The sequence below is a fragment of the Odontesthes bonariensis genome, chromosome 21, assembly GCF_027942865.1.
Source record: "Odontesthes bonariensis isolate fOdoBon6 chromosome 21, fOdoBon6.hap1, whole genome shotgun sequence".
NCBI lineage: Eukaryota > Metazoa > Chordata > Actinopteri > Atheriniformes > Atherinopsidae > Odontesthes > Odontesthes bonariensis.
The window spans coordinates 29,833,970-29,856,299 of record NC_134526.1 but is presented as its reverse complement, the minus strand read 5'-3'; the positions used below and the strand labels follow the sequence as shown (position 1 = coordinate 29,856,299).

The window sequence follows — 22,330 nt, the reverse complement described above, 5'->3', positions numbered from 1 at the left end:
GATTTAAAAGGGCTTCTAGTAGCCAAGCTGTATTCTGAACCTTCTTGAAGTTGAAATAAATTAAAAGCTTTTTCATTTTTTCCCCAGACAGAGGAATTCTGCTCTTAAACAACTTAAACTTTTTACAATTTATTCCATTCGTTGTTGAATGCGAGACCATGATTAATTGATCAAAAAACACTCTTTCAATAGAGAATCCAACCTTACCGGACAGCTCCTAGACCAGGCCAGCTGAGCTCCTCTATGTATGTGAGTGAGGGTGAATGATGGTGAATCTCCTCCCTGAAGTCCGGTCTCAAGCTCATTGTGGAGGTCATCAAAGGCACCAGCTCTACGAGCTTCTCCACCATGTCCTCAACATCCTCTTGCTGTGTACCTAGGACTGGATGGAGGGGAAAAGTCACAGTCAGGGATATTTTTGCCCTATCTAACAATATCTATATGTAGTATATTAGTGATGTTAATCATTTGTGCAGAGAAAAGGTTTTTGTTTTTGTGTTACCTGCAGCAGTCAGAAGGGGGCTGAAGCAAATACAAGTCCCTTCATCTTCCAGCTCCACTACTGCCACTCCACTGTTGGGTACCAGCTGAGCAAGCTGCTCACCGAGCTACAACCATGGAAATTGAAAAGCCATTGTGTCAGCTAGTCTGTTTAAAACAGTGACAACATACCTGTTTAGAAGAGCAAAGCCACTAATTTACAATTAAAGCCATAGGTTTAACATCTGAAAAATAAAAATGTTTTAGTGGACATTTTTTAATTCTTCACAAAAATTTCAAGATTAGATGGCTGTTGAACTCATTAGATTTCTTGTTTCCATGCTACTGTTTGCAATGGTATCTCTTTTAAATGATAATACATATAAAGTGAGCATCTCAACACTTTATGAGCCCCTAGGTACACATCTCTTTTTCATCAGGTAAGATTATTTTGCAGATTACACATTCTTATGTTAAATTCAGTCAAGAAACAGAAACTATTTCGAAAGTAGTTTAGGCCCTTTCGATGATATTTATTCTGAAACAGGACGGTGAGCCTAAATGGAAGTTAGAGAACTGCTGAAGTGAAGCAACTCAAATCTTTCAAGGACCTCTTTGTGAGTAGGTGCAGCCCTTTTCACTGTGACAAAAATACTGTACTCATCTGTCCCTATACACAGACCTTTTAAATTTTCCACTGAATACTCTTTCCTCATGAGCTTTGGGAGATGGCAGTAAGAAAGAAATCACAGAAACTGGGAGCTGAAATCAGAAAACCTACACACAAAGATGGGGTCGGAGGAAAGCAGAGCAGAACAGCTTCAAAGGAGGCGGTTGTTGCATCTGACCAGGATTGCATCTGGATTATTCTCACGGGAGGTAGTCTAGGCTTTTTTTTTTTTCTTTTTCTTTTTTATAAATGGGAGCAGAGTCAGACTATACTGGAAGTAATGTAAAGTATAACTTTTCTGGATTTGGAAATGGCTGGGACTCAGGACAAACTGCTTTACTGCTTCCAGTACTTTATTTTTAGATAGATGCTGGTTAAAAACTAGATTTTTTTAAGTGAGCTCTCTCTTTACACTGAAATTTAACTGAAATTTTACATCATTATAGGCTATACAGTAACAGAGTTAACTGATCTCTACCAACGTCTGAGCTGCTAATTTTTCCGTTGAATTCACAAACTACTCTGTCTGTCTGTCTGCTGTTTGGTGCTGGGCAGGTAGTGTAAAGTGGCTTTATTAAAGGTAAAAACTGAGGCTTATGCCTGAGTTTGCAGAAAGGTAAATCAAAATAATTAATAGGAGGAGGCAAAAAGATGAATGGATTTGACAGTATGAGCTAAACTAGGAAGGAATGATTTGATTTGTTAACATTTGTAATACTGTAAAATATTTGTTTTAAGTTGGGACAGGATGATGAATAAAAACCTATGATTTCAGTTGATGATAGGTCTGACTGCAGGCAAGCAGGCCAGTTTAGTACCCTGACCTTTGTACAACGGAGCCATGCTGTTATAATAAATTCAGAATGCGGTTTGGCATTGTCTTGCTGAAATAAGGAAAAGGACTTGAACATAAAAGACATGGATGGTGTATTATATTGCTTCAAAGCCAGATTGTAGAAAACAGCATTTATGTTGCCTTCCAAAATATGCAAGTTACCCATGCAATTAATGCATTAATGCAACCCACAGAATCACCAGTGACTTTTGAACTGTGTGATAACAAGCCAGATGATCTCTCTCCTAATTAGCCTGAGGATTGTCAGGCCGTAAGAAATCTGAGCTCCTTTCTTTAGTCCATTTTCAATGATTTAGGACCCAGAAAGTTTGCAGTCTTCTCAGAATCTTGTTTTAATTGCCTTAACTCGCTTTGGTTCACCAACTACTCTTTCCAGAAGTTTTCCAAAGCCAATGGAATGATTTAAACTACAGAATTGTGTTTTCGATGCAGCGCCACGTGCGGGCCTACGACATTATTTCTACACTTTTCTTGATATAAGGATGATGAAACCCCTAAACTGAGGAATATTCTCATATTGTTGAACTATCTTACTCAGACAGTCTCTTCCCATCTTTACAGCTAAAGGACTCCAACTCTCTGATCCTCCTTGTGAATAGTTGTCAATTAAATCAGCAAGCAGAGAACAGCTTTTCCAGTCATTTGCTTTATAGTACTTAAATTAAATTCAGGCTTTGCAAATCATTGCATTCTTTTTATTTTACACTGCTTACACAAGTTTTTGGAACAAGGGAAATACTCACCCATCTGTTGAAGGTACTAAGCACCTCTTTCTCTCCAGCACAGAAGCCATCCACTGAACCCCCACTTGATCCTTATAAACACGGGAGTTGAAGAAACACAATAAAATTGATGTAACTAATAGGGCAGCTCCAATCAGTTACTGTGGGTATTTAGTGAAATGAACTGTCTGGTTACAAGCCAGCACGAACACACAGTATTGACATAATAAACCAAAAAGAGGTTACTCGTATTATCTGGTGGCTGGGTCAAGAGAAAAGTGCAACAATCTGTTCATATGACGTAAAAGATGCATCTACAGGCGATTTGATGCTGACCCACTTTTGCTCGATGCTACGACAATAAAAAACAGTCATTGTGTGAGGATTTGTTATTGTAACCCTTCAGCCCCAAACAACTTATTGCTTGAAAACTATCCCAACAAAGCCAAGAAAGCTTTATATAAGCCTTCCAAATCTAATTACCTTCCAAAGTTACCAACAACACAAACCTAGCATCTAAAAGCACTCAGTGGCAAAGCACTCCAAGCTCCTTCCACATTGGACTTAACCATGAACCATGAAATTGGTGGGGGATCGAAGACCACCACCGGCTACTCTGCCATAGTTCAGTCCTTTGACTTTCAACATACATGTTTAAGTAAATTTTGAAGCTATGAAATGATCTGAAGTTCTATATCTGGAAATAAAACAGCTAGCTGCATAATTTCATTAGAGAGAGTCATGTCCACCTTGATGACATTTTTAGCCAATTCAACTATCTGCATGCAGTCGATCTTCATTGTCTTACAAAATTGAAGCATGGATCGTAAATCTGTGGCTGTAGCTCAGTTGTATAGACAATCTCAACTGATATTTTCCTACTATCAGACGGTTTTACACTGGATATGTGACAAGGCAGAGAAAAAGAAAGTGAGCTCTGCCTTTTTAGCCCAACTCAGCCACAAGCTCAGCACCTCCACACAACATTCACAAAATTCCCTAAACATTCAGCCAGTTTGAGACGCATGATGTTTAACTATCTTGAAAAGGTGAAAAAACTCCGATGCTTTACATTACTGTGTATATTTTCGTGAATGAAAAAAGGTCATAGAAATTTGCTCATTTATGTGTACAGTTCAGATTGTGAGACCTTTACCAGCACTCATTTCTTGGGAGAATTTGAACAACACCACTGGAGAGTTTAGTTCATCTTCAACCTGTTGAACACACAAAAGCACACTTCAGGCACTGAAAATGTTGATTACAATACTTAACACGTAATCTACTGAATAACATGCAAAATGTCATTAGTTGAAAGGGTGCAATGTTTCAAAGAGTTTCTGTCAATGACTATTTAATAATAATAATAATAATAATAATAATAATAAGTCAAGTCCATTGTAGTTGTAACTATATGTCCCATACAGCTTTTGTTTGAGTCAAACTGCTCTGTATGGTGGTGGGGCCCTGACTTGTTGCCTCTCAGTGGTCTGGAGCAACACAAACCAAAGCCATAACTCTGGCTTGAAAAAACTTGGGTGGGCAGATGAAGTGGCTGCCACACAGTATCTGGGCTAACACTTATAATAATCTATAGAAAATTTAAACATATTTTCAGGTGCAAAGTATTCAACATACTGGATATTTAATCTTCTCCATTATCGCTATAAAATTTTGAAAGCAAGTCTATGAACCTTGCAGCCATGTTACTGATGCCAGCAGCACCTGGACACATCTTTGGATGGAGTCTCCTGTTTAGCATTACCTTCATACTGTCGTCAAATTAAACTAGACTGATAATTCAGGGTTAAATTTAGGAAATATCTCATCTCAGAGGATCTGCATCTGGTACATTTCTTCATTTTCTACACCACTGAAACTGGACATAAAACAAAAAGGAAGCCATCATAAATTACATCCAGGTGCGAGGTAAAGTCAAGAATCATGCCTGGGGGGTGCGAAATGATGAACATTGTTTCCAAGGTGTGGATGTGAGGGTCATGAATAATTTACAAGCATGTGTAATGTTGTCAGTCATATATATCGGAAAGCAGCTTTCCCATGGTGGAAAGGTCTATCCATTTTTAGAATTTTACAAAAGAGACCAGGTCGTAGAGGAATTCGGGTTTAATTTTTTTCTCTCAGTGTCTTTTGTTTGTTCATTACTAAAGTGACTCAACAACATAAATCCATGTAAAGTCAGATATACCTTCAAGGCAACTCAGATAATGGCAGTTGGGGAAAGGTGTAGTGTCCCTAGTTTAATGATACAGCTGTTCTTTCCCCTGGTTTTTACACATCCTTTTGCTGTAGTTGCACAAATAAGGCATAAATCTATATTTTAGGGTGTTAAACTTGTGAGAGGCTGGGGCAGAGACACCATTCAGATGCTCTCTTCTCCTGGTCACAGTGGACCCAAAGGGTATAAACTAGAGAAACAAAGTCCAACACGTCTAACAATGTCAGCATTTTGACACTAGACAACATATCAATCTCACACAAAAGCTAAGACATGCAGTATGTGAAAGAAAACCTAGGGTTCAGGCAGTCCATATGAAAAGCCATGTACATGTGGCAAGATACTTTCACAGAAAGATTACCATGCCCAAGGCTGTGTTCGAAACCGCATACTACATACTTGCAAACTGCATACTTCCATACAGCATACTCATCGATCAGACAGTATGCAGAGCGTTTACCCACAATGCATTTCGCTCCTGCCCGAGCCGAAATCAGCCAGCCTGAAGCTGATTGCACTTAAGCTCTAAACTCTGTAAACTTTAGCAACATTTGAAATATTTTCAAGCGAGAAAGTAGTTGTTTAGATCCCCTACGTGTTGAAAATATGAAAAAATACCAGCTATTTACAATTTTGTTCCGACGAATTTGGCGCTACTAAAGCTAGCAACAGTGAGCAACGCACTTCCGGTTATTTTCACAAAATAAAATACCTGTTGCTTTTTATCATAGGGAAAGCCATTACAATACAATTGGTGCTTTTGTTTTGAAAATAGGAAGTGAACCTACCCTTGTTATAGCTAGCTTGAAACTGTCGTTTTGACAGGAAATGACGATCGGCGATGTCAAGTTACGTTGCATCCTGGGTAGTTTGAGTATGAGTAGTAACCTCATGATGCATACCCAACATTTCGGCGAATCTAGTATCTAGTGCATCCGGGAACTTCTCGCTTACTCAAACTCGCATACAAACCACATACTTCTCCTACTACTCCTACTACTCATACTAATGAGTAGTAGGAGTAGTAGGAGAAGTATGTGGTTTCGAACACAGCCCTAGTCTCCTGAATACCCCTCATCTGCACTCAACAATCACTGCTAAAACTGTCTGGAATAGACAAAAGACAACAAAGAGTATCTGCAGCATATATATCTACGCTCATTATATCTGTATCCAACTTCATTATAGTTCAAGTGGATGTCAGTAAGGGTTGCTCTCGAATTGTCTTTATACTGTGGAACGAGTCATCTGGCATACTTGATCTGTTTTAAATGTGATCAAGATGTTTTCTAGAAATCAACATCAATAGTCAAAGACTACATGTATCGTAAAATATTCTAACTATTCATCTATGGAGCAAAGGATGGTGAAAACTTCACAACAATGGTACACATGTTTTAGATGGTATATGAATGGCTGGCTTCTCATACTTTCTTGGTTTATATGTTTGAAATCAGACACTTAGACATGAGACATGTTGTTGAGACTACATGACAAGGTTGGAGTCTCATAAACAATGAGATTTTAGTTATCCTGAGTCAGATGCATCAAAAAGGAACAAGATAGGAACCTCTCCCATTTAGTCCAATCCGAGGAATAAGTCTGTGATAAAAAGACATTTGCAGATATTTAGTTGTTCAGGTAAAGGGTGTAATGTGATGTAACAGCACATAACACATCTAATAATTATTCATGACCCTGTATTTCTTCCAAAGGCAACAAAATATAATGAGAGCGAAGAGGCATTCCCTGAAGTACCTCAAAGAACATGCCTTAGTGATCCACATCCTAAGCATTTAGGAGGAAGTGAACAGTCCATCAGCCAATGGAGACCCATTACTGCAGAGCTGATGTAGGTGAAGGAAAATGATCAGGAGTGACAGAAAGAAAAAAAAAAGAAAAAAAAAGAAGGAAGAACAGGAATAACAAGGGGTGGGTAAAGGGGACCATAAAGAAGACGGGGAGAGGCTTGGTCCCACCTACAATAGAGAGTATGAGAGAGCCCAGAATGTCCCGCAGTGAAGCCCCGGAGATGGGCAGGATCGGCGACACCATGCCCTGGAACCAAGGTAACCCACACTGACTATAACTACAGCTATACACACACACACACAGACACACAGAGAGGTTCTCATACACACCTGAAAACGCAAACACATATCGAAAACACAGTGGTACTGAAGGCTCCAAAATCTGTATCTTTATCCTTCATTTACCAAGCTGCAGTGAGTTTAAGTGCCACCGTGTTAAGACTGGGATCCCCAACACTGATTGTTCACTGCATCTGGATCATATTAGTGTTAATGTACAGAACAGGTAATCTAGGTTCTCAGTTTTGACAGTATCACATCACAGTGTTTGTATGAATACAGCATTTGACCTCAGTGGATGCCAGTGAACAAGCCTTCAAACCAAGCCTGTGCCCCAAACACTGTTTTAGGGTAGGTAAAACTCTGACGTTACCATTTTCAAAGCCTCAAGCACATCCTGCAAACACTGCAAACACAATACAATGCTTTTACTGTCTATTAAGTAAATGACACAGATAATTAATCAATATTTCTATTTCAAGGGGGGTTAAAATGATAAATGGTTTGTTTTCTTCACTCTGGTGGTGGAAAGTGATTATGTAATCGTCCCTAGTTAAGACCTATTCCGAAATGTCTGAAGCTTGACTAGACCTCTTATTGTGAAAGACATTATGTTATTATTAATAATATAAATACGTAGAGAGTACATACCGACGTTTTAATGGAGGCCAGAGATTTTAACTTCTGCAGGAGTTGCTGACTCTGTGGGGAGAAAGACAGATGTGCACCGTATGATATCAAAGCTCAATGCTGAACTCACAAATCACCTTTCTGAAAACACTTCAAAATGAGATAAGAAGATGAACACTATCTCCTGTGTGTGTATTAACTGCCGTCTAGTAATCTTAGTATTAAGACTAGAGCTACACTTAATCCAAACTTCAAAACAACACTGGACATACTTACAGTGTCTTGAAAAACTTTTGCTATTTTGTTGCATTACAACTTGTGAGTTAACTGGACACATTTGGGTAATTTATGTAATGGACCCATACATGATACGACAAATAGTTCAAATCTGTGTTTTCCTTTGTATTTCATTTGGTCTCATTTCAAAGTAAGTTAAAAAGTGTTACAAAGGCTGTAAACATGCATCAAAAGGACCGCTGGTTTCTTTTACAGTGAATGCTTACTAAAGCTGTGGCGTGTCTGATCTTCTGAACTATTCCATTGTGACCAAGATACTGTAGGGAGAGCCAGAGAGGCAGCGCTCGCAGCTTTTCCACGGGCTGGCTGGAGGTCAAACCTGCTGCCAAAGACTGAGATGCACACAAGAAGGACACCTCAAGCAGGGAGCGGATCAGAACCAAACCAGGAAACAGAACTAGAGAGGGTAATCCAAATGTGCCACGAAACAACCAAAATATGCACTTTTTTACAGACTGTATGACAATAGTGTGACCCTACTAGTGCTGGGTCTTCATGCCTATAGAGGGTGACAGCGGTTACAGCAGGCAGTCCAAGCCAGTGACCTGGTGTCAGTGTCATGCTGTCACTTTTGGTGGCGGCCTGAAAAGAGAGAAATGCAGCACAAGATTGCATCAACTTGATGTCTTGCTAATCAAATAGCAGCAATGCCTCAAAAGTTGGCATGTATGGGCAATGGAATAAAAAAAAATGTATTAATCAAACACTGGATTACCATTATAGCAGAGGTGACTTGACCCAGTGCCAGGGTTGCGAGGTTTACCCTGAAAAATAAAACACATGGGAATAAATAACAAAAATATAGTATTAGGTAGCAGTAGGATTAAAACTCAGTACATGTTAGTTTTAAATAAAAAAAAGAATATAGATATATCTTCAATGGCCTCACTGCCACAAGATAGTCTGTCGGTGATCATGTGACCTTCTGGAAATAGCAACACCACCATTATCAGGTATCAGAGACTTCATTTTCTAATGCTTCACACCCAACACAACTTCACTGCAGCAAATGCAATTTGATCTTAAGTTGTTGGAGCGGGGAGGCAGAGGCAGAAAACAGTGAATGCTTTGAAGATACAGTGGTGTGAAAAAGTGTTTGCCCCCTTCCTGAATTCTTATTTTTTTGCATGTTTGTCACACTTGAATGTTTCAGATAATCAAACAAATTGAAATTTTAGTCAAAGACAACACAAAATGCAGTTTTTAAATGAAGGTTTTCATTACAAAGGGAGAAAAACAATCCAAACCTACATGCCCCTGTGTGAAAAAGTGATAGCCCGCTAAGAGTTAGGCCACCCTTCGTTTGCGATAAATTGCAATGAGTCATTTGCGGCGCTGTGGAGGAATTTTGGCCCACTCATCTTTTCAGAATTGTTGTAATTCAGCCACATTGGAGGGTTTTTGAGCATGAACCGCCTTTTTAAGATCATGGCACAGCATCTCAATAAGATTCAGGTCAGGACTTTGACCAGGCCAGTCCAAAGTCTTCATTTTGTTTTTCTCAAGCCATTCAGAGGTGGACTTGCTGGTGTGTTTTGGATCATTGTCCTGCAGCAGAACCCAAGTTCGTTTCAGCTTGAGGTCACAAACAGATAGCTGGACATTCTCCTTCAGGATTTTTTGGTAGACAGCAGAATTCATGGTTCCATTTATCACAGCAAGTCTTCCAGGTCCTGAAGCAGCTAAACAGCCCCAGACCATCACACTACCACCACCATATTTTACTGTTGGTATGATCTTCCTTTTCTGAAATGCTGTACTTTTACACCAGATGCAATGGGACACACACCTTCCAAAAAGTTAAACTTTTATCTCGTCAGTCCACAGGGTATTTTCCCAAAAGTCTTGGGGATCATCAGGACGCTTTCTGGCAAAATTGAGACAAGTCTTAATGTTCTTTTGGCTCAGCAGTGGTTTTCGTCTTTGAACCCTGCCATGCAGGCCATTTTTGCCCAGTCTCTTTCTTATGATGGAGTCATGAACACGGACCTTAACTGAGGCAAGTGAGGCCTGCAGTTCTTTGGATGTTGTTCTGGGCCTTCTGTGACCTCTTGGATGAGTCGTCGCTGCGCTCTTGGGGTAATTTTGGTCAGCTGGCCACTCCTGGGAAGGCTCACCACTGTTCCATGTTTTCGGCATTTATGGATAATGGCTCTCAGTGTGGTTCGCTGGAATCCCAAAGCTTTATACATGGCTTTATAACCTGACTAATAGATTACTTTGTTTCGCATTTGTTCCTCAATTTCTTTCCATCTCGGCATGATGTCTAGCTTTGTCAGGGTAAGGTCCTATTTAAGTGATTTCTTGATTGAGATTAAGTGATCACAATGACTTTTTTTTGGATTTGTTTTCTCCCTTTATAATGACAACCTTCATTAAACTGCATTTTGTGTTTACTTGCATTGTCTTTGACTAATATTTAAATTTGTTTGATGATCTGAAACATTTAAATGTGACAAATATGCAAAAAAAGAAATCAGGAAGGGGGCAAACACTTTTTCACACCACTGTATGTCTTCAAAGCATTGACAGTATGTGTGCATTCCTTTTGTTGTCTTCCCTTTGATAATAAGTGAGTACAACAAAAGTAATACACTGCGAGCTGTGTTCTGATAAACTTTCAAGAGGAATTTTTGAAGGACAAGCAACTCATACTCAACCTTGGAGGCTGAGTATGAGTGTGTCACAACATCAATGGTTACACATCAGAGAGTGGTTCACCAAAGGTAACTGTGAAAAAAACATATTACTGTACAAGAAGCTAATTAGTTTTGGGGCTGCACGTAGCCGTCCCCTTAATTCTGATCTTAATGCTAAGCTAAGCTAAGATAACCATTTCCATTTCTACACTTCACACAAAGATTTAAGATCAAACAATTAAACGATTAAACGTTGTGCCCTATAGAATCTATTGTTTGGAGAAATAAAGTGCTGACCCACCCCTCAACATGAAGCCATAAACTGTACTGTTCACACAGTTCCTTCAGGCGACTTAACTTGTCAGTATGGCCTGCTCCAGGGGTACCTAAGGAGAGGAAGAAGGAAAACAAAACAAAAACAAAAAGTCTTTAACTTCTGGAATACATATGCATGCAAAGTTCAATGTCTTAAATGCAACTTTCTTTCACCTGCATTAGCAATCAACAGCAAAGGAAGCTTCCCAGCTTCTATGTCCTCTTTGATCAGTTTGTCCAACAGGGCAACATCCTGAATATAACAGACAGCATTTGAGTCAAATTCATTTGCATTTGAACTACCTGGTTGTTATGCATGTTTTGCATCTGTGTTCTCCTACCATTTGGTGTTGGGATCCAAAGATGGTGTTGCATGGCACTGTGCACAAACTGGAGAGAGGCAAGCCAAGCTGATAACACAAAGACTAATGTGAAAATCACTTTCTATTTTGTATGCAACTGGATGAAAAACAGGACACTATGTATTTAATATTAAACATCAAGATGAGACATAATACATCTCCATATACAAGCTGGGGGTGGGTATTATAGCTACAGATTCATAATCCCTTATTTGAGTCACAGTTCACCCAAGAGATTTAGCAGCAGTCACATGACATTTAGCTTCCTGGATACAGCCAACTGAAAATCTCGGCATCGTGTGCTCCTTTTTTGTTTCATTCTAAAAGTTCTAACAGGAAACTGTGTCGACATCTCTGTCAGTATGTTGGTCTGCTCCCTGTCTCACTGTTGCTTAGAGAGGATTCTGTGTAATATTCATGTATAGGAACTTGAGTTCCTGTGATTTACAGTATGTAGTGCGTTTCATCCCTCATACCTGACTACACAGATGCTGTCCCAGACCAGGCCTGCAGGAGGCGCTCTGGTAGATGACTGGCTGTTTGGAGCTTAAGACTGTATAGCCCTCAGTGGCATAGTCTTCGTAGCGAGCATTGATGACAAGCCGACACACTTTTACAAGGCCGTCCCTGTCATCCTCATGGAAGCAGGCGGAACCGTTCTCATATCTGTGGGACAGACCAGGGATTGGTGGGAGTGAGAACAGTCACACTTACAGATGACTGAACAAATTCATCTGAGCACCCACCATTTTCCAGGCAAACTTAGTAATCAGTATCTTAACTTATTTATCATTATTGTTTACTTTTGACTTTTACATAATATAATAACACAGAGACATTATTGTTTTCAAACCAATATAAACCTTTAAAAAGGTACTTCCCTCCCATTTGTAAATTTGACATGCAGTGCACATCATGTGATGTCATTACAATTGAATGTACTTTATATGGTTGAAACAAAAAAAAGACATCAAACTCTAATCACTATCATCAAATTTGTTATCTCACATTGGTTCTAAAAAGCTACGGGCTTTCAATGCACAGCCATTAACAGTATGAGGAGGTCATAGAGTAATTATAGTAATTACTTTTGTCTAAAAGTATATTTTCAGAAATAACATTTAGAGCTCCAAGGATGGTGGCACAGTGGTACTGTAAATACCAAATACATCTTTATAGGCTTTTAAAGTAAGCTACAGTGCTCTCGAAGCATTGTGTAATCATTATATCACCGGTGCACAACAACATCTGCGCTGCATGGCTGTACCTGAAGATCCTGCACAGCCACAGCGTGGTGTCAGACAGAATTCGTGTGGTCAGCTTCCGGAGTCGCTCTCTGTCCAACACTGAGATGTAAGCTGCCAAGCTGTGACCCAGCAGTGCCATATGACCCTGCTCACCGACGTTGCGCATCCTACTGGAGACACCAAACAGCAAAGTCATACTGAGACCTTTCCATTTCTTCCACTCAACAATTTTAGTTGTTTCTGTGCACGCAGCTTCTCTGGAACTAGACATGTATCAGTCATGAAATGATCAGTGTAAGTGTTTTTCCTTTCCAGAATCTATGGATACATAACATTGTTGCAAAAACATTACAAGAAAATTGTTGCACACCCTGGTTCCACATGTATCCAAATTCATTGATTGACATTTCTTCCTAAAGATCAGTGTTCATAAGAAAAAGGGCCTTGTTTCTTATATGGGTCACACCCTTGTCACACACCTGATGGTGATTACATAATCCCTTTCCACCACCAGAGTGCAGAAAATAAACCATTTATCATCTTACCTTCCCCTCCCCTGAAAAAGTTACTTAAAGGAGAAATTGGGGATTTTTTTAAACCTGGACCTTATTCCTGGCATAAAATATGTTCATCTACTCACCGATAACAGTTCGGTGAAAGTCGGCGTCCTTCGGAAGATATTTAGATTAGAGATTTGCGTGTATCCATATAACGGGAGAGACAATACAGCCTCTAAATAAGGCATTATCTGTCTTTATTTCACCAATACTTTAAGACAAATGAATGAATGAACGCGTACTATTGCACTGTTAGTTCAGAGCTACCATGTTGTTGTTATCTGGGGATATCGGAGGGTTATAGGAAGCTTTCTAAATGCCTTGTCTTTATGTAAAGCACATTGAGTTGCCTGTGGTATGAAATGCACTATATAAATAAAGATTCCTTGCCTTGCCTTGCCTTCTACACACGCGTCTAGTGGGATGACTTCATCAACGTTCAGTCATTCGTTCCGAAGGACACAGACTTTCACCAAACTGTTATCGGTGAGTAAATGAATGTATTTCATGCCAGAAACTTCCCCTTTAAACTCCCACTTGCTCCTATTTCAGGGAGCAATTACCGCTATGGTTCCTCTAATCAACGCAACTATATTTATTGTTGCAATAGTTTTAAACACCCTCAGGTAAACAGATAACAGGTAAAGACATTCCTATTATCACGTGACGAAAACGAGAACAGACGAAATGTAAATGGTGGTCTTGTGACGATGGTCTCGTTTTAGTCAACGAAAATGAAGAGACATTTTAGCAGAGTTTTTAATTTGTGAACCACATTAAGTCTCGTTTTTATTCGTCAAACAATAATGCATTATATATTTAATTATAGTTATCGGCACAAGACCACCATTTACATTTCGTCTCGTCTCGTTTTTGTCACGTGATAAAGGTTCGTTGACGACGATATTTCGTCATAATTTTCGTTGACGAAAGCAACACCAATCATTTGTCCTTATGATAAATAAAAGTAGAGCGCTAAAGACTTGGATTGCTGTACATAGAAGTACTATTAGATACAGAAATAAGAATTATTCTGTTGTTGAAACTAATCATTATATTTCCTCTCTAAACTGCATTGGGATTGAGAAAGCAATGCTCCCTCCAAGAGGATGTAACTTGGATGTTTTATTTTTGAGGAGGGAACACTAGTGAATTCATCGTCTAAAAACGCTCTCACCGCATGGACTTTGATTTACTTTGATTTTTACCTCTTTATTAGTCATAGTGCCAATACTCAAAGAGAAACAACCATGGTCTCGCACGTATACCCATGGTCAGTTTAGAATCCTTAATTAACCTGCCATACATGTATCTGAACTGTTGGAAGACACCAGAGCACCTGGAAGTGTGTGGATAGCATTCAACCTTGATACAAAATGAGTTTAAAAGCTTGTTTTGTTTTCAATAATCGTTCTACTTACTGTTGGTTGGGCCTGTCCTCTTCCTCCTCCTCTTCCTCCTCATCCTCCTCCTCATGAATGAGGTTGTGAACTAGGTGCAGTATGGTGGCGACATCCTGACCACTGCAAAGGAATACACAGGGAACAGTTGGTGGCTTTGGCTCTTTAAACTTCTGATCTGCCATCAACATTTTATTGATTGCAGAGATTATGTCTTGCGGGCCTTTTCTTTATTTTTGTCCCAAATCTGACTGTTTAAAGTTTGTTCCTGTTATATTTGTTTTTCTTGAATGTGTTAATGCATTGTTTCAAAATTGAATTAAAGAACAAGCATATAAATAAATAAACAAACAGAAAGTCACTGTCAGTTACAACGGTTACAAAGTCTTAAAAACCAAGGTGGTTTAGCTCTTCCGAATTTTTGTCATTATTATTGGGCCTCCATACTCCTGACGCAGACTGGTGCCTCTTTGAATCTGCATCTTGCATCTCCACCTCTCTTAGAGCCCTGGTCACCTTCAGCCTTCCCCTCTCTTTCTCACAACACACTAATAATCCTATAGTCATAAACACCCGTAAAATATGGATTCAACTTAGATGGAGAAGGTTTTAAAACCCAAAGTTCTGTCTAAGTCCCATTCACAATAATCACCTTTTTACCCCCAGCTAGGTTAGACTCTGAATTTACTCTTTTTTTTTTGCAAGCTTTGATGAATTATCACACCAGAGCACCTGGAAGTGTGTGGATAGCATTCAACCTTGATATCCTAGCCTATTCGATATTTCCAGGTCCGCCACTTCCTTCAACATCACAATCCCAACTTTCCATACATAACACCATCCTCTGGTTTAGATCTGTTGAAATCCCCATTTAATTCTAAAGGATTTATCTCAAGAATTGGTGATTGTGTAACATCACTAAAAAAACCCAAAAAAAACAACATTGGCAAAGATCAGAGCGAACTGGGTGGATGAGCTGGGGGAAGACTTTGGAGATGAGATGTGGGAGAGCGCCCTTCCAAGGGTAAATGACAGCACCTCCTGTGCTAAACTAAGCATTACACAGTTCAAGATTCTACATCGTATCCACTACTCCAAAGTGAAATTTTTCCCAACACGGATGGAGGCTGCGACAGATGTGGAAACACTCCTGCTGACTTAGTATATGTTTTGGTCATGTCCAGCCCTGGCAAACTATTGGTCTACTATCTTTAACCCATTTAGGCCTAAAACGCCTTGAAAAGAATGCCTAGAAAACCTATGGGCAAGTTTTTCTGGAAATTCAGCAATTGTGTCAACGCCTACTAAATGATTGATTTCTCAGCCTCTGTAGCAAAAAGTATTTGAGAGCTTACACCTGTGGCTTTCTTGGGAAATTGAGTTTATTTACATACACCTTCACGAAAATAGAAAATGTAAAAAGTAAAGTGCAGGAACAGCACTATTTTCAATAAAAAAAACAGTAATAAAATAAAATAAAAAGTAAAGTGCAGGAACAGCGCTATTTTCAATTAGAAAACAGTAATAAACTTAAATTAAATTAAATTTTATATTTAAATTATTTATTTATCCATTTATTTTATCGCCAGTAATCTCTTCGTACTGGCAGCACAAGGAGCCCATACTCTTTCCAATAAACGTTTTCATCTCCGGCACAGTTGCGTGTGACCACCTTACCATCTTTGCTCGAGCTGGAGTCTGAAGTACCTGGTCACTGTATCGATTCATCTCGGAAACGAGATGCACCCAAAGCTCCTCAGTAAAAATAGGATTAATAGGATGCAACGGTGTGGCATCTGCAGGTAAATCAACTTTCACCCCTGGTGTGCGGTTGAAATCTCTCCGTCGATTACGGTGGTAATCGTCAGTCTTCCACTCACATTCAAACCCTTCAAAATCATCCTCGTCGTTATCGTCATCTTCAAACATATGTGCTAGCCATAAATCTCCATCAATTGGGTCAGCACGTTCATCAGCATCATCAAAGCCAAGAAAACTCCTCACAATCGCTCCCGTCTGAAATGTCTTCCCACTGAAAGTCCTCCATGCTTGTTCGATGTAACTTAACTTCAAAACAATGACACGAGGAACATGCCGACACTCTCACGTGTCTATTATAATGCATTTAATTGGCGCAGAGGTCAATAATTGGTGCAAAACAACCTTATACATGAAAAAAGACGTGTACGGTTTCCCGGCCTTAAAAGGTAGAATAACGCAACAGCGCCCCCGGCTTTAAGGGTAGAAATGTGGCAATGCTTTCCCGGCCTCAATGGGTTAAAAGGTTGTCAGAAACATTAAATATTGATCTTCAACCCAACCCATATTTGGTATCACAGACAGAAGGCATACAACGTGAAGAAAACGTTATAAAAACATCACTGCTTTTACGACGCTGCTTACACGTAGAAGAATATTATTACACTGGAAATCAAAAGATCCACCCAAAGTATCTTTGTGGTTTAGCAACCTGACACAATTCATACAATTGGAGAAAATAAAATCTACTCTTAGGGGCTTCAGGGACAAATTCTTTGTGATCCTTTTGGATGTGTACCATGTTGTTGATGCTCAATAAAAAAAAAAGTATTACAATTTTTTTAAAAATAGAAAGTCACTGTCACAGTCCGCTAAGCAACACTTTCACGATGAAAATGATTTGTCAACAAAGCTTTTACGCTCCAAGATGTCATCATGTTACAATCTGCCCAAAGGCAGACAGACATGGAAACACTTGCGAAAACAATAAAAACTCCAGGAAACGTTAATGTGTGGGTGTGTGCATGTCTTACTCTCCCTGAAGGGGTCCTGGGATGCTTATTCTGCTGAAACGCCTTTCTGTTCCTGCCTCCAGCTCCCTTAACAGATAAAAAACATACAGATCCAAGAATTACTACTGCACATTATATCATTGGATAATTGATTTTTTCATTACAAGGACACAGAAAGCAGTCTTTAATCGTACATTTGCCCATCTCCCAGGATCCTCATGGCTTCACTTAGGTTCTTTCCCACTTGTGTCAGTGTAGCGTCCACCATCATCCAGGATGTGTGTGTGCTTGCTAGGGGAGAGTGAAGAAGAAGACTGCATTGTCATGGAATTCAGCTGAATAAACAAACACACATTTAAACACATTTACTTTACAGTCACAGCATACAAGAACATGCAGAAACTGCCAGCATAGCTGCACCTGCCTGAGATGCATTTTGGCTAATGTGTACACCAGATATTGGTCAGCAAGAAGAATATGTGTTATAAACAAGAAAAAAATCTATAGTTCTAATTTATTTGGATTGTTTTTGAAAATGCAGGCGATGAGTCAAGGGTGCAGAGCTATGTCAGTTCAGTTCTCTTTTACACAAATGTGTGACAAGCTGAATGAATCAAGCTTTCATTAATTCATACTGCCATATGGTTGAGAGGCTCTGCTGAAAAGAAACCTTCCCTTTTATACAGAAATGTTAGCATCATTGTCATAATTATAACTGCCATTATGGCAAGTTCTTCAAATGAAGTCTTAATTCATATTGCTTTCTTAAAAGGATGATGAACTAAAGGTGTGTTCAGATGTCTTTAGACCAGACTTTGTAAATGTGTGACAGCAATATGCACTGTGATAAAAGAAGGAATTGTCATGACTTTTCAGGACATTATGTGAAACTATTCATTGACCAACCAAGACCATCAGGTATCTACAACTACGAGAATCATGACATTGAAGTACAATGTAAATTTAAAAGGAAATGGAATAATCAGAATTATAATTGGAGCCTACAGTTAAAAGAAATGGTGACCAATATTTTCATTATATCAGAAACTGATGGAGAGAACAGGAAGCACAGCAGAAATGGGAAAAAGAAATGGGTTTGAAGATTACAGATGATGATTGGATGTATCTATGCAGAATAATCTTTAGAGGAATGGAAGAAATTAACAATTTTTACATGTCAACGACAATAGAATTAATTTACCTTTAATTTTATATACATATGTTCATAGGCGCCGATTCTGTGGGTGCTCGGGAATGCCAATCGTCCAATGTCCAATGTAAACTGTGCAGACCGAAGAGCAGACCGAGCAGTCCCCTGCTTCCGAGCAGTAAACACTGTAACAGCGGTGTTCGCTAGGTGGCTGGACGCATTGATATCAAGGGAGGCAAAAATAGTGCCAAGCGATGTGAGGTCTGACTTTTTCTAGATCGACGATTTTGTGATGCAAATGTATTACTCTTTTGAACGCATATTGTTTTGAGAAGTATGACGTTTTATTTTTTTTAGCCCCAGCCAACTAGCCGGACTATCTTCATCAACGCCAAAACTCGGCTGGAACTCGGCTCACAGGACGCAGAGGGGGTAAGTCAATGTTCATAAATGATATTGCTAATATGGGATGTCATACAGCTTCATGTCAAAAGAGGCAAACTATCCCTTTAAGTTCAGCGGCACTAAATCCTGTCGCTCTTAAGTCTATTTTCACCTGTTTAGGTTTGCTAGGTGCTTGCTCAGAAAGTAACAGTAATCTAATTACTGTTTTTGCAATTGTAATCCCTTACTTTACTCGTTACTTGAAAAAAAGTATCGGATTACAGCGGATGACGCGTTACTGCCCATTACTGGTGGAGATTTTAGATGGAATTTCACCAAACGTTTAAGTGATCTCTGATCATGATTATTCAAGATTTTCCTTCAGAACCAGATTTCTTACTTAAAGATGGTGGTTCACAACAGTCTCTCAAGGTTTAAACAATTCTCATCCCAACAATAGCCGCATTCGGACAGAGCAGTTCTAAGAACGGTCCTCCTCGAATTTCGTTCTGATAACTGCCCTTCCCCAGCGGAACTGTTTCAGTCTGCATTCGCACATGAGTCGGGACCTGATAGGGACTGATGCGGCGCTGCCATCTGCGACAGCGACGTATTACTTTAGCACCACATTCAACATCAAAACAAAACAAAACCCGCGTAAAGTAAGGAGAGAAGAAAAAAACACCACAAAGAAGCTAATATGGAGAGCGGGGAGGCCACCATATTCATGGTCTGCATGACGGTGATATTAATCATGGATGATCACATCGGGCGTCTAACATGGAGGCTGGAAGAGCTCACAGAGAGTCAGGAGACGAAGGATGGAGCGCAGGCCATACTTCTTGGTTTCATGAAGGAAGGAGAGCAGAGCGCCGCAGACAAAAGAGACAAGTGTAAGTTTAACTTATTAAACACCCGCCGGTTGTGTCCGTGTCGTATGAGGAAACATTTCACCCGTGACAGCATGACAAGGGGCGTAGCTAACGACCACCAAACACCTCCGTCAGATGTGTTCCTATAGAACCCAGAACAGACCCAGCCTCGGAGAAGGAGCTGAAATGGTTCCAGGAACTGAGGGCGATGGTCCCGAGTTCCTGTATGTGTGAATGCGGGATACAAATGGCCCCATTCCTGAAAAGGTTATAGGAACTGCCAAAGGTTCCTACAGTGCGAATGCGGCTATTAGTAGTTTCAGCATATTCCTTTGTTGCACAGCTTACTTGGTACAGACCAGACATTTGTTCCCTTCTGAGTCACATCTTTTCCACGACAGAATGTCTTACAACATGGTTGTTAAATGAATGAGAAGTTTCCCTCTACATCTGTTGTAGTCAGATAACCTGCCAGCTGAAACGTATTGCAGCTCAAGCTGTCCTATTTGCCTAGTTATTTCCTGGTAATGTCTTAAAACTATTTCTAACATTACTAGTAGTAGCAGTAATATTTGTATTGCACAGCCTCGTTAACATAAAATTGCAATATTACAGTAAATTACATAAACCGTCCTGTGACATTTTAGGTTTTTTTTTCTGATTCCTTGACGTCCATGTACACGGATCCGGCAGGTGCACTGTCGGATGTGAATTTCAGGGCGAATGAAAGCAGCGGTCATGTAGGCTGCCGTATCCACAGCCGTCTCTCCTTTATCGGACACATCATATTAAGGCGCAGACAGCTGCACTGTCCCACTCACACATACAGGTGTGGTGGGGCTTTAACACCGTGGAGCAGGGGTGGGGAAGGGAAGCAGGTTGTCAGCGCGGACGAACCGGGCCAGCTAACAGCGGACAAACAGCTCCACACCGAGCTCGCGCTCCTTCACTTACCTTCAGCAGCGCACACAGATGACAGGCGGTCTGCGGTCCGTGGAGGGGGACGCAGAAGATTCGTGACAAGGCCAAGGGAAGGCTGTGAAGTCCTTCAGAAGAATTCGGGGAAGCCTGTTGAAGTGCTGTATTCAAATCTATAAACTGAACACGTATTTACTGCTCCGACTTCTCGCTAAAATACCGGAGACTGAACCGGACAGTTTACTTCCTGGACCTGCAGAGCGACGTGCGTTCCACGCTGGCAGCGCCGACGTCACGTTCTGCCCGAGACTGGCCAGTCGCGTGAGAGCTAAGGATAATAGAAAATATTTGTTTTGAGCACGGGACACGGAACTGTACTGATAAATAGCCAACTGGTTTCTGAATGAGAGATCAATCAAAATGACCTCAACTGTCAAATGAGGATCAGTATAACAAACTAAATATCACGTTGTCTTGGAAATTAGGAAAAAGGATAAGGAGAAAGAAATACACACAGATTTATCAATACATAAACCATTTATGAATGCACAGTGACACTAAAGATCTTCTATATTTGGTCACTTGTATTTTTCTCTAAGTGAAGAAGCAGTCATTGTTTGAAATCATCATCCACACATGAAGATATTAATTGATCTATAGCGCCCTCTAGTTTCTAGTATAGCGTGTTAACCAAGATGTGGCTTCCACTTCTTAAGTTTAGACAATGCTGGAATGTGACTGACTCAACACCACATTGGAGTTGAAGGTACTTCCATTTCAACTACACTTCTACACTTCAGAAGAAAATGCAGATACATTTGCACATTGCAAGGTGCTAATTAAAGAAACAGGAACTACATAACATGTGAGTGACTAGGTTTCATCTCCCTCCAGTCAACAATGTAATATATGATGTCTTCTTTATATAAGACTTACTCTTTAGAAATTAGATTTCAAGGAGTCTTCACGAATGGATTCAGTTGAGTTTATCAGAGCAAGAACAAATAAACAAAAAAAAAAAAACTGACTTTACACAAATATTAATTTATCAATCTGGAAGCTGGTTTTAACTTTAAAACAAACCATAAACATACACTGCAGGTGTCTAAATAAACATGTGTCAATGATCTACTGCCTTTAATGACTCAACCATTTTCACATTTGCATTTTTATTCAAACTTTTAGAACATTAAAACAAAACAGATGTCAGTTGAAAACAAGTGAGTCATTCTGGTTGCAATCTTTTTTTCATCAAATTCATCAAATATCTCCTCAAGATCTTCTTGCCTCTGCAACAAAACAAAGGGCTCTTACAAAGCCACATAATTCCTCTGCAACCAACAAGCACCAGGGGGCATCTGTGTTTGTGCAAAGACGTAGACTTTGTGAAGCTTTACAGCTTTACATATTCTTTTGGACAGGAAGGGTTTATTGAAATTTGAGTTCATGAAAAGTATTGGTAAAAGGTAGTACTATTAAAGTACTATTAAGAGTTTTCAGTTGAAAATTATCTAAAGACAATTCCGCTCACCCACTACATAACACAGTGATCAGAGAAAACAAGATACTCAGTAAGAGGCTTTTTCAGCTCAGCTGCAACAGAGAACAATACAAGTGGTCATTCCTACCCAGAGAAACAATTCCACACAAATGAGTTTTTACAATGACTAATATCCAATAATTGTTTTGATTCTTTATGCTGACAGTTTCTTTATGGATGACAGTGGATTA

At 39.7% G+C, this 22,330-nt stretch overlaps 1 protein-coding gene across 3 annotated transcripts in view; it reads right to left on the bottom strand.

Moving 5' to 3' along the window:
• pdxdc1 (pyridoxal-dependent decarboxylase domain containing 1) overlaps window positions 1–20,855 on the bottom strand; it is a 32,967-nt gene extending 12,112 nt beyond the window's left edge. The window contains exons 1-18 of one of the 3 annotated variants that reach the window (XM_075453250.1): window positions 20,636–20,855; window positions 17,470–17,566; window positions 17,297–17,362; window positions 14,526–14,627; window positions 12,568–12,717; window positions 11,777–11,966; window positions 11,280–11,348; window positions 11,113–11,191; window positions 10,925–11,009; window positions 8,700–8,748; window positions 8,465–8,566; window positions 8,191–8,316; window positions 7,709–7,759; window positions 7,431–7,463; window positions 3,885–3,945; window positions 2,750–2,820; window positions 503–608; window positions 208–382 (exon numbers count right to left, since the gene is read on the bottom strand). In XM_075453250.1, coding sequence (XP_075309365.1) covers window positions 208–382; window positions 503–608; window positions 2,750–2,820; window positions 3,885–3,945; window positions 7,431–7,463; window positions 7,709–7,759; window positions 8,191–8,316; window positions 8,465–8,566; window positions 8,700–8,748; window positions 10,925–11,009; window positions 11,113–11,191; window positions 11,280–11,348; window positions 11,777–11,966; window positions 12,568–12,717; window positions 14,526–14,627; window positions 17,297–17,362; window positions 17,470–17,546 — 1,592 coding nt within the window. In that variant the 5' untranslated portion in view covers window positions 17,547–17,566; window positions 20,636–20,855. The remainder of the gene's footprint in view (window positions 1–207; window positions 383–502; window positions 609–2,749; window positions 2,821–3,884; window positions 3,946–7,430; window positions 7,464–7,708; window positions 7,760–8,190; window positions 8,317–8,464; window positions 8,567–8,699; window positions 8,749–10,924; window positions 11,010–11,112; window positions 11,192–11,279; window positions 11,349–11,776; window positions 11,967–12,567; window positions 12,718–14,525; window positions 14,628–17,296; window positions 17,363–17,469; window positions 17,567–20,635) is intronic. The other 2 variants (XM_075453251.1, XM_075453252.1) reach the window with 2 other exon arrangements.
• Window positions 20,856–22,330: the final 1,475 nt, after the last annotated feature.